At 39.1% G+C, this 13,470-nt stretch overlaps 1 protein-coding gene across 19 annotated transcripts in view; it reads right to left on the reverse strand.

Moving 5' to 3' along the window:
• The window catches only part of FMN2 (formin 2), a 378,131-nt gene that overhangs the window by 169,587 nt on the left and 195,074 nt on the right, over positions 1 to 13,470 (reverse strand). For all 19 annotated transcript variants that reach the window (XM_049790085.1, XM_049790080.1, XM_049790076.1 and 16 more), the window contains one exon: positions 3,633 to 3,694. In XM_049790085.1, the coding sequence (XP_049646042.1) occupies positions 3,633 to 3,694 (62 nt within the window). The remainder of the gene's footprint in view (positions 1 to 3,632; positions 3,695 to 13,470) is intronic.

Raw genomic sequence — 13,470 nt, forward strand, 5'->3', positions numbered from 1 at the left:
TGTAATTTCCCCTTTTGATCTTGATGTTTTCAGAATTCTGTCTCTATCTTGGGATTTGTGATTGTGACTAGAATGTGTCTTGGGGTGGTGTTTCTGGGGTCTCTTCCGGTTGGTACTCTTCGAGCATGCAGGATTTGATTACATATATTCTTCATCTCTGGCAGTTTCTCTTTAATGATGTTCTTGACCATTGATTCTTCCTGGAAATTTTCTTCCTGGGTCTCTGGGACTCCAATGATTCTTAAGTTGTTTCTGTTGATCTTATCATATACTTCTATTTTCATCTGTTTCCATTCTTTGACTAATTTTTCCATTGTCTGTTCATTTGCTTTAAGTTTTTTTCCAATCTCTCCTGCTGTATGGAATTGTTATATCTCATCTTCCACAGCACCGATCTATTCTCAGCTTCTGATACCCTGACCCAGAGCTTATCCATTTTGTCATTCACTTCGTTTACTGAGCTTTTCAGGCCTGTTACTTGACATGTTATTTCAGTTTGGAGTTTTGTGATTTCTGTCTTCATATTTCTTGGTTCTTATTAGTGTTCTATTCAACTCGATCCATGGTTTCTTTGAGTTTGTTGAGTATCTTCCATATTGCTAGTCTAAAGTCCTTATCTGAGAGGTTGATTAGTTGGTTGGTCATTATCTGGTCATCAGAATTGTCATCTTCATTCTCTATGTCTGATGCTGGTCTGCATTGTTTCCCCATTGTTGCACTTGTATTGTGGGTTTTTCTACGTGTTGTGGTGTTATTCATTGTCTATATGATGTAGGCAGCACACTCCTCTAGCTCCGCCCTTTCTGGATGGGCAGACTTGCCTCTAACGGAGGGGGTCCTCCGTGGATGAAGCTTCACACAGGATCAAATCTTAGGCCCGAGCACGCAGCAGAGAAGACAGTCCGGAGAGAAATGCTTGCTTCTGTGATTCAGCACAGTTTTTAGTGTGATATTTTTCTTTTTGTTGCGATGGTGTTTTTTTTCTTAGAAAGAGTGCACAGCTGTGTAGTGAAGCAGAGCCAAAGTGCTCTGCTGGAGCCTCTTTTTGGCCCTCTCCCAAGAGGTTCACGCAACAGGATAGTAGACAGACACACACAGGCAGCACTCACAGTTTTTCACAGTTGGGCCCCACCGGGCAGGCGTAGTTTTCACTCACTCGCTCGGGAGCTTCAGAATGCAGTATTTTTGTATTTCGCTTCCCAGGACTCTGAGGAGAGCTTCAAGAATTCAGGAAAGACAGAGAAGCAGAGGACAGGGCTCCCTTCAGGTCCTCAGTTTCCTCAGAAGAAGCACAGCAGGACGAGACTCTGCAGGTAGAGCAATCAGCACTCTGCCTGGCAACCCCCACAGCCAGCCATTTCTTACTCACTCACTTGCTCGCTGGGTAGCTTCAGAATGTAGTTTTTTCTTTGGGTTCGCTTCCCAGGGCTCTGAGGAGAGCTTCAAGAATTCAGGAAAGACAGAGAAGCACAGGACAGGGCTCCCTTCAGGTCCTCAGTTTCCTCAGAAGAAGCCTTTTACCTGCTTTTTTAAACCGATCTAATTCTTCCATCTGATAGGGTACATAGGTAGAAACATTTATCTCGTGTAAAGGAGATGAGGCCAGATTAGGAAAATTTCTCTGAATAGAGCTCTAAAGCCGTGCGTGTGGTTCATCGTCTGAATCTGCACTGTTATGCGATTCAATGTTGTGAATAAAATCAGGCCTCACTTGTGGAGCAAGCACCGAAGGTTGATCATTGTCTGAGTCACTAGTGTCATGCGATTCACTAGAATCAGGCTTAACTTTCTGAGTTGTTGTTCTTCCAGCAAAAATTCCTATATTGTTGATGGTGGGGCTGGATTCGTCAGCCTGCACCTTGGTCTGAATTTTTGTCAGAAAGATTTCCTTATTATCCATACTAGTTTTAGCCTCACCATTTCTACTCTTTCTATTTCCTAAATACCAGCCAATAACGATGCTCACAGTAACAACATGAGCCAACACATAAATTCCACAAACTATAATGGCTGGAGACAATGCAATTTTCATTTGAAATAAAGACCACAACCATCAAACTGCAGTGATTGTCCTTAGATCAAAACCAATTAGTTTTAAACAAAATGGAATAATCCACTTGCATAATAGAGAACCAATGCGTAAGCAAAAATGTGGCAGAATCCACATAACTAACCACAGAAACCATTTAATGGTCAGCAGAGGAAATTTCCAATGAAGTATTTCACTTACAGTTATTGAGGGTCCAGGTTTAGCCTTTTCAGCGCCATTATGTTGCAAGTCAGCCCCTGAAGAGGTTGACTGATGGAGGGATGGAGGATGAGGTCTTTCCCCTCCAGCCCGGAGCACGCATCTGTCACCCTGTTCAGCCGGTGGTTCTGAGGTGAAGTGGTGGGTAAAGAGCTCACAGACAGTCAGGCTTCTGGAAATATTAGCTTTATTCAGTGGACAAGACTGAAGTCCAAAGCCTCAGCATCAGTTCTAGCCAAAAAGCGCCCCGCCTTCCAGACCATTGGTTTTATGCCCCAGAATCAGGTACTGCCCAATGGTGGGATCAGGTACCACTCTAGGGTGGGAGCAGAATGCCAGGTCACACCCTAGGGTAGGGCATAATCACCGGTCAGGGTAGGGTCAGTAACATAATAATACCATAACATGTTTACATACACAACAAGGGACCTTGTTCCTTTATATTGTGTAGAAGAGTAGTGTCTATATTGCGTAGAAGAGTAGTAGCATATATATACATAGATAGACAGATAAATAGATAGATGATAGATAGATAGATATGTATGTGTATTTGTGTGTAAATAAACCACAAGATGCAATAGCCATGGAAACCAAGTTACAACAATGAAACTTGAACTGATAATTGCCATGGAATCACATTGAAAGGTAAATCGAAAATACAGGGCAGAGAATGGGGACACAGGGTGCTAAGATTGAAAGTAAGAACATTTTTGTATGTCTATAAATAATTTGTGAACAAATATGTAAATTACATAGTTTTCTAAAAGTATTTAAAAAATAGTAATAGGATTATAATCACTTCAAATAAAGATAGAATAATGTATAGAACAATTCTCAACTCAAGTCAACCAACATACACTGAATTATTGACTTTATATTTCACATAAGGAAATGTGAGTAATATCACCTTTAAAAATATTAACCATGGTAGAAACATACTGGTATTTGGTGGTGTCTACAGTGTACCAACATATATTTTGAAGAGGTTGGAAAGTTTAATTTAAAAAAAGTCTTGTAGCCAGGAGCAACTTTTGAGCGCATAGTGAGGCGTATCCCCTGAGTGTCACCAGGTGTGGCCCAAAAACCAAAAACCAAAAAAAAAAAAAAATTAAAAAAAAGTCTTGAAAACCAACTCATATAAATGAAAGTTAAAGAAATAAAATTGTGAGACCACATGCTGACTAATATATTCCTAGACAGTTTTTTACAAATAAATATTTATATAAACTCTGTGCACCCAAATCAAACTTCATTGTAATATTTAGGACCTTTACTAATTCAAATATAATGTTGTTTAATATAACATTAAGGCAGTAAGAATATATTATATTTTAATATTGTATATATATTGAAATACTCACATATAATTCTTTCTACTACTCACATTCTCATAGAGAGCTTGAAGGGTCTCCAGGTCAACCACAGAATTGTCCAAGTTCACAACAGCTGTGGATAAAAAGATATTTGACTATCTCCAATAATTGTAAACATTTCCAGAATGATGTTGATGATTCAACTGTCAAAATGTTGAGGGTCTTCAATTTTTTATTTTTATTTTGACCATATTGGCTTACATATCTTTCACAGTAGTATTTTACATACATATTAACATTGAATCAGGGGAATCTCCATCACCAAATTTGTCCTCCCTCCATCCCCATTGACTTCCTGCAACCCATATCCCCCACCCTCACCTCCTGGGCTGCTAGAGTAAGTGGTCTCCTCTCTCTAGCTTACTACTAGTGATCATATATCTGTTTGGTCCTGGTACCCTCTCTTGTTTCCCCCCTCTATTTCAGAGGCAGAGCTAGATAGTTCGAGTTATGTGGTTTTGTTTGAAGGAAAGAAAAGAAATAGAATGGGGTAAAAAAAATCAAATAAGCTGAAAATGGACAGAATCCTTCTAGAGGCTTTTAACCTCAGTTTGAGAAAGGACAGGAAAAAGGTAATTGAAACACCACGACAATACAGAAAGAAATATCAAATAAAATATCCAGTGAGCACTACAGCAATAAAACAAGCACCACACAATAGTCTCAGTCCTGAAATCAAACCATGCCAGAGTGCCAAAAGAAAGAGAAAGATAAAATAAAATAAAATAAAATTGGAGACATCAACTTCAATATCTACACCAAAATAAAGAAGTCAAAAATCAATAAATCAATAAATATATATGTGTATAAAAGTATTATTTTGTGTTTTTCCCCCTGCATAGGCACAGTAACTATTGGGGAATTATTTGGGCTAGGACAGTGGTCAGCAACCCTTTTTTTCAACTGAGCCAAATCTTGCCAAAAATTATTTTGAGAGCCACATTTTTTTTGTTTTTGTTTTTATTTGTTTTTGGCAGCGCTCAGGGGTTACTCCTGGCTCTATGCTCAGAAATTGCTCCTGGCAGGCTCAGGGGACCATATGGGATGCTGGGATTCAAACCACCGACCTTCTGCATGAGAGGCAAACGCCTTACCTCCATGCTATCTCTTCAGTCCCGAGAGCCACATTTTTAAAATCGAAAATACATAGGATGTACACTGCTTTTAGTTTCAGTAAGTTTTTATTGAGAATATTCTGCATGCAAGTATATACATGGGTCAGGAGAGACAGGAGAGAAAGACAGAGATACATAGAGAGACAGGGAGACACAGAGAAAGAGACAGAGACAGAGAGGGAAAGACAGAGAGGGACAGAGAGACAGAGAGAGACAGAGATGAAGAGAAAGACAAAGAGGAGAGACAGGAGAGGAGAGGAGAGGAGAGAGATCGTATCAGGGAGGATTAGGCTCTTTTGGCCAAACCTTTTGTTCCCCCAAACCTCTTTGTTTGTATCATTTATTGCGGACGATTATTGCCAAGGTCTCTCCGGGAGTGGAAGTTGGTCTCTCCATTTGGGAAATATTTGGGGACCCTGGGTATATCAGCAGTGGACTCAACTTTGTGCCACATTTGGCGCCCAAACAGGGATCTGAACCCTCTGGAACTGTGAGTGCCATGGACATGTTCAATTGGAAATTGCCTCTGGAGGCCCTTGGCTGGTTTTTGTGGATACTCACACTCACTATGCCATCTATTGTAAAAAATATCGGTTCGGCATTGTTCAAATGCATTATTTTATTTGGTTGTAAACCACTTGGTTTGACACTAGCAAATATCATCGCCATTGGATGGTTAGTGTTTATATATCAATCCAAAATTTCTATCCCAACAATTGCATTGCCTGTGCCTCCATTGGTCATAGTTTGTGGACTTTCTGTGCAGACTAATATGGCTTTGATGTGTATAGGAATTGGTTGGTGGTTAGGAAATTGACAGTGTGGAAATTGTAAAGTGATAACAAATATGGACAATACCAAGGTACAAGCTGATGAATCTGGCACCACCATAAAAAATATAGGTATTTTTCTCAGCAAAAAATCAACCCAGAAACATAATTTAGACACTCAGGATCCAAATCAAAATAGTGACACTAATGATCAACCTCCAATGCTAAGCCCACAACAGAGTCCTGATTCTGTACATGGCATGGACTCATATGATAGTGCCAACTCAGACAATAACCACATTCTAGTACTCCACACCTCAAGCCTCAGAGCCCTGTGCAGGGTACTTCTGCTAATTTGGCCTCCCCTCCAATTTCCTTTATTTCTAAATACAAAATAAATACAATACCTAAAATAAATACAAAATACTCTACAACCTTTGGCAAGAAACAATTGGGGACCCTGGATATATCAGCAGTGGACTAAACTTCGTGCCAAAATAACCAATTCCCAATACCAGGAGGCTTCAGGTCGAGAGAGAGAGAGAGAGAGAGAGAGAGAGAGAGAGAGAGAGAGAGAGAGAGAGAGAGAGAGAGAGAGACAAAAGTACATATTCAGTGGGCTTTTATATCTCAAAGGAAGAGGTTTAAGAAAGGATGACATTGGGGGAAACACCTTTGTTTGGGGTTAATACTTGGTATCATCTTACACTCTTTTTTTTTTTTTTTTGGTTTTTGGGCCACACCCGGCGGCGCTCAGGGGTTACTCCTGGCTGTCTGCTCAGAAATAGCTCCTGGCAGGCACAGGGGACCATATGGGACACCGGGATTCGAACCAATCACCTTTGGTCCTGGATCGGCTGCTTGCAAGGCAAACGCCCTTTGCTATCTCTCCGGGCCCTATCATCTTACACCCTTGAAGCCGCCTCCGGGGTTGCACACAGGGCACACACTATCAGAGGCTAGGAGCAGAGTCCTGACTCCTGGAGCAGCTGCCCCGCACACAGAAGAGCCAAATTAAAAGTGTAAAGAGCCACATGTGGCTTACGAGCTGCAGGTTGCCAACCACTGGCCTAGGAGATACAGGGTTTCTCCACCCTTGAACTATACTGTCATGGGATTAATTATAGGCTCCCTGCATGATCATTTACTCTCCCCTCAGTGCTTTTGTGGTGTATGGAAGACTTCTGCTTCATCATGGATGGTAAAATCAGACCTCTGTAAGAGATTTTGGTGTCTGTACAGCTTAAGGAATGGAGCTTATGATGAAGTCTTTCTTTGTGATTCTAGCAGTTCTGTTTCTTCAGTGTTGTTTCAATCCATCTTCTGTAGATGGTGGTCTTGGTCATTATGCTGCTCCTAGAATGGAGCCTGGGATAGAGTCTTTCATTATGTTTCTGGAAGTCCCGTTCAGTTGTGATCATCTCAGTCAGAATTCTGGAATTGGAGATATTGTTTGTTGTACAGATTGAAGACCAAAACCTAGGCAAAAGCTTTTTGTTGTTGTTGGTCCCAAGATGCATACTGTCCAGTCATGGTTGTAACAACCAGTCATCTGTAGATAGCGATCTTGGCTTTTGCACAGATCAAAGGGTGGCAAGAATGGGGAACCATGTAGGAGACCGGGATTCAAGCCTTCTGCATGAAAGGAAGACGCCTTACCTCCATGCTATCTCTTTGGCCCCACTTTGTTCCTTTAATTACTTTTTTAATTTAAATTTAAAAAATAATTTTATCCTTAGACATATGTGAGCATAAATATTTTTAGTTTTTGTCATATTTTTGTTCTTCTCTCTCCACCCCCAAATCCACCAGCAATGTAATGTAGCACCACTTCTTCCTGCAAAGGCATATTTAAAAAAGGGGAAATCTTATGCATAAAAACAAGCTCTTATCTACTAGGGATAAGAACTCATACTTTTTTACAACACAGGGGCATCTCTCACCTTGAACATATGTCATGTGGAAACAACTTAGACCCCAGGGACTTAGGCACCAACCGTCCAGCCTTGACTCTTGGATACTAGACATAGAAATGACACAGTTCTCTACAACAGCTCCAGGAACCAAATTTCCTCCAGGGCATGCATAATGCTGCTCTGACACCAACATGTGCCAGTTCTAAAATGATATTTGACAATGAGGAAATGGGAACAACTTGATCTAAGAGCAAGTTGTCCTTCCTCACCAGCCAACGATAAGACAAAATCAGAGGGGCTTCAATTTTAAGCACCTATTGTAACCTGCAACAAAGACCTTGACCTAGAAATTCCAATAGTTAAAGTTTTTCATTCTTATGTAATTCTTAAGTTGTATTTCTACAATGAATTAAAAAAAACATAAAAACAAGCAAGTCAATTATCAGTCTCCCTCAAGTCACAATTGAATCAATTTGAAATATATGCTTAACCCTAGAAAATAGGCAAGTTACAGAAGTTAATGAGTAGATTTGTAAGACTATAAACCTAGTTTTATACTGATAAAAGTTAATATCTACAACTTTAAAAAAAATAGTGATACTAAGTTTAAATATTAAGCTGGTGGATATAAAATAGGAATAATAAAAACATTTTGTGTTAAATTTATTTAAATTTTTATAATCAAGGGAAAACATTTTGGTTATCGATTTAGATTAACAAAGGCAATCCTGTGGTTACGATGGATCCTTAAAAATTCATCCTTAATACAAACCAACCATGCATAAAGGAAAACATAATATGGATCATTAAAAATTGAGACTTGCAATCCCCGGTGACAATCAAAGAAAAACACAGCAAAATCAGCTCTTCAGTGCCTAACTTCAGGTAGGAGTGCCTCCACCCACAATGATGGGGGATAATTCCTGCCTGGCTTTGGACAACAGTAGACTCTTTTTTTTAAAAAAAATTTATTGTGGTTGAAGTGAATTACAATTCTTTTGCAATAATATTTGAGGCACATAGTGACAATGAATGAGGAGCATTTCCACCACCAGTGATGTCCTCCCTTCACCCCTATTCCCAGCATGCATCCCATATCCCACCTTTACCCCTGAAATCTAGTGCAACTGTTCTCCCCTTGTACAGCTTGTTGTACATTGGGTATCGACTCTGTTGTCATTGACTTTGCTTTTGGTATTTATGTCTAATCAGGTTTTATTTCCACCAAATGAACATTCGACTGTCTGGTCTTGGTATCATTGGGGGAAAAAAATGGAAACAAAAAAGAGAAAAACTAGGAGGAGTCCATCTCAGTGTTATAAATATCCATTTAGAAAAAGGAAGGAAAGGGGGCCGGGCGGTGGCGCTAAAGGTAAGGTGCCTGCCTTGCCTGCGCTAGCCTTGGACGGACCGCGGTTCGATCCCCCGGCGTCCCATATGGTCCCCCAAGCCAGGAGCGACTTCTGAGCGCATAGCCAGGAGTAACCCCTGAGCATTACCGGGTGTGGCCCAAAAACCAAAAAAAAAAAAAAAAAAAAAAAAAGAAAAAGGAAGGAAAAAAAGAAGAAAAAGATAGTAAACAAAACAAAGCAGAAAAATAAGGGAGTATCAACAAAATTACAAAAAGAATAAACAAAGAATAAATCAAAAGCGAAAACCATCAGCTATGGAAAAGAGAAAAAAGAAAAAACAACCCAGACCAGCAACTTCTTAAAAATAAGTAGTGTTTCTTCTTCCTTTCTTGTTTTGTTGTTGTTGTTTTTGCATAGGCATGGCAAATATTGGGGAAATTACAGCAGGAATTCCCTTGACCTAAAAGATACAAGGTTTCACCACCCTTGAAGCAAACTACCATGGGAACAAATATAGGCTCCATGCTCACTCCAAGGTCTTTTAATGGTGCCAGGAAATTTTCCACTCAGATGTGGGTGATGACATCCTGCTTCTGTAGTCAGAGATCTTGTTTGTGTAGGTCATAGGGTGAAGGCTAGGAGAGTTTTTCTTTAGCTCTGCAGCACTTAAATTCAGGTAAGTACCTCCGCCCACAACAAAGGGCGATAATTCCTGCCTGGCTTTGAGCTACAGTGGACTCTTTTAAAGCAAGAGCTGGGGGGTACTTCCTGAACCCGGAGAAAATCAAAGAACATAACAGAAATAAAATAACAACAACAACAACAACAATAACAACAACAATAGCACAGGCTTTGCTCCACAGCAGTGCACTTTTTATAGAACACCAACCCCATTGCAACACTGAGTAAGAACCACACTTCATGTGTGGCAATGGGGAGGACAATAGATGCATAGAGAATAAAGGTAGCAGCTCTGATGACCCAAAATAATGCCAACCACCTAATTAACCTAATAAAAAGTTTAGAAAAGAAATATGGAGGATGTTTCTAAACTCAAAGCAAAGATCAATCTGAACAGTCCACAAATATAGAAATCAAAAATTGCCAAACTAAAATAACGGAACTAAAAAATGCAGTAGAGGAAATGAAAAACTCTATGGAAAGCCTCTCCAATAAAGTAATAGCAGCTGAAGACAGAATTAGTGAACTGAAAGATGAGATGCATAATAACTCCATGCAGTAGAAAAGATTGAAAAAGAACCGCAAAGCAAATGATCAGACATTGGAAAAATACTCAAAGATTTTGAACAGATAAAAATAGAAATGTTCAATAAATTAAACAGAAACAACATAAGAATCATTGGAGTCCCAGAAACCCAGGAGGAAAATCCTGAGAAAAAAATCAACAGTCAAGAACATTATTACAGAAAAACTCTCAGAGTTTTTCCACATGCCGAAAGTGTACAAGCTAAAAGAGACCCAAAGAAAAGCACAAGACACATCCTAGTAACAATGACAAATCCCATAGATAGAGATAGAACACTGAAAGCAGCAAGATTAAAAGGGAAATCACATTCAAAGGAAGCATCCTTAAAATTTACAGCAGACATGTCACAAGAAACTCTCAAGGTCAGAAGACAATGGTGAGATATTGTGACACAACTGATTATAATGGAGGCTTCACCTAGAATACTGCACCCAACCTGAATCATGTTCAGGTTTGAAGGAAGAATACATAGCTATATGGATAAGCAATAGCTCTGAATCTTTACAGATGCAAAAAAAAGCCTTAAAGGAAAAACTGAAAGGTCTACTTTAAGAAAAGACAGACTAATAGACACACCAAACGTATACACAAAGTTTAAATCCCATGACAATCATCTCCCTCAAAGTCAATGGACTAAATGCACCAGTTAAGAGACTCAGAGTGGCTAAATGGATCAAAAAGATGAACCTAAACTGTTGCCAACAAGAAACACACCTGCACAGTCAGTGCAAAGACTCAACATAGACTCAAAATCACAGGCTGGAGGAAAACCATCCAATCAAAAAACACCCTTAAAAAAGGCTGGGATGGTCATATTAATATCAGATGACACAAACTTTAGACGAATAAAAATTGTAAAGGACAAAGAACACTTTGTACTAATCAAAGGATATGAGCAACAGGAAGAAATCGCACTACTAAGCATATATGCATGCATGGGAGACCAGCAAGATATCTAATACAAATTGGTGATGGGAATCCCCCTAATTTTATGTAAATATGTACCTAAAATATTACAACAATATGTAAGCCACTATGATCAAGTTTCTCTCTCTTTCTTTCTTTTACCAGTGGTCTATCAATCTTGTTTATTTTTTCAAAGAACCAACTTCTGCTTTTGTTGATCTTTTGGATTGTCTTTCGGGTTTCCACTTCATTGATTTCTGCTCTCAGCTTTGTTATTTCCTTCTGTCTCCCTATTTTTGGGTCCTTCTGTTGAGTACTTTCTAATTCTATGAGCTGTGTCATTAAGCTATTCAGGTATGCCCGTTCTTCCTTCCTGATGTGTGCTTGCAAAGCTATAAATTTTCCTCTCAGTACAGCTTTTGCTGTGTCCCATAGGTTCTGATACTTTGTGTCTCCATTGTCATTTGTTTCTAGGGAGGTTTTGATTTCCTCTTTGATTTCAGCTCAGACCCACTGGTTATTCAGTATGAGGCTGTTTAACTTCCAGGTATTAAAATGTCCCTGTGTAGTTCACATATAATTTCAGGGCCTTGTGGTCAGCGAAGGTAGCCTACTATCCTCTTGATAGTATGGAGGTATGTTTTATGTGCCAGCATGTAGTCTATCCTGGAAAATGTCCTATGTACATTAGAGAAAAATATGTATCCAGCTTTCTGGGGATGGAGTATCCTATATATATATATATATCTACTAGGCCTCTTTCTTCCATTTCTCGTCTCAGGTCTAGTATATTTTTGTTGTATTTCAGTCTGGCTGACTTATCCAGTGTTGACAATGCTGTGTTGAAGTCCCCCACAATAAATGTGTTTTTATTGATATTATTTTCAGATTTGTCAACAATTGGATTAAATATTTTGCTGGACCCTCATTCTGTGCATATATGTTTATGACAGTGATTTCTTCCTGCTGTACATACCCCTTGATTAATACAAAATGTCCATCTTTATCCCTTACAACTTTCCTGAGTATAAAGTTTGCATCATCTGATATCAGTATGGCCACTTCAGCTTTTTCACGAGTGTTGTTTGCTTGGATAATTTTCCTCTAGCCTTTTACTTTGAGTCTATGTTTGTTCTGACTATTCAGGTGCATTTCTTGTAGGCAGCAGAAGGTTGGATTGAGTTTTTGGATACATTTGGCCACTCTGTGTCTCTTAACTGGTGCATTTAGTTCATTGACATTGAGAGAAAGAATTGTCCTGGGATTTAATGCCATCTTTATATCAAAATTTGGTGTGTCTTTTGGTCAGTCTTGTCTTAAAGGAGATTTTTAAGATTTTCCCCTAAAATGGTTTTGAGTCTGTAAGGTTTCTGAGCTGTTGTCTGTCTGTAAAACCATGTTTTCTTCCTTCAAACCTGAAAGTGAGTTTTGCTGGGTACAGTATTCTAGGCATAGCATTTATTTCATTGAGTTTTGTCACTATGTCCCACCACTGCTTTCTGGCTTTGAGTGTTTCTGGTGATAGGTCTGCTGTAAATCTCAAAGACGTTCCCTTGAATGTAATTTTTTTTTGATCTTGCAGCTTTCAGAATTCTGTCTCTATCTGTGGGATTTGTCAATGAGACTAGGATGTGTCTTGGGGTACTCTTTCTGAGGTCTCTCTTCGGGCATGCAGTATTTGATCACATATTTTAGCTCTGGAAGTTTCTCTTTAATAATGTTCTTGATCGTTGATTATTCCTGGAAATTTTCTTCCTGGATCTGTGGGACTCCAATGATTCTTTAGTTGTTTCTGTTGAGTCTATCATAGATTTCTTTTTCTTTATTTAAACAACTTTATTAGATACATGATTGTGTTTGGGTTTCTGTCATGTAAAGAACACCAACCCATCACCAGTGCAACATTCCCATCACCAATGTCCCAAATCTCCCTCCTTCACACAAAATCCCTGCCTGTACTCTAGACAGGCTTTCTATTTCCCTCGTATATTCTCTTTATTAGGATAGTTCAAAAAGTAGTTATTTCTCTAACTAAACTCATCCCTGTATGTGGTGAGCGTCATGAGGTGAGCTGTAACTTCCAGCTCTTTTCTCTTTTATGTCTGAAAGTTATTATTGCAAGAATGTCTTTCATTTTTCTTAAAACCCATAGTGAGACCATTCTGCGTCATTGCTCTCTCTGACTTATTTCACTCAGCATAATAGATTCCATGTACATCTATGTATAGGAAAATTTCATGACTTCATCTCTCCTGACAGCTTCATAATATTCCATTGTGCATATGTACCATGGTTTCTTTAGCCATTCATCTGTTGAAGGGCATCTTGGTTGTTTCCATAGTCTTGCTATGGTAAATAGTGCTGCAATGAATATAGGTGTAAGGAAGGGGTTTTTGTATTGTATTTTTGTGTTCCTAGACTATATTCCTAGAAGTGGTATAGCTGGGTCGTATGGGAGCTCGATTTCCAGTTTTTGGAGGAATCTCCATATTGCTTTCCATAAAGCTTGAACTAGACGGGATT

Source organism: Suncus etruscus, chromosome 16 (assembly GCF_024139225.1).
Source record: "Suncus etruscus isolate mSunEtr1 chromosome 16, mSunEtr1.pri.cur, whole genome shotgun sequence".
NCBI lineage: Eukaryota > Metazoa > Chordata > Mammalia > Eulipotyphla > Soricidae > Suncus > Suncus etruscus.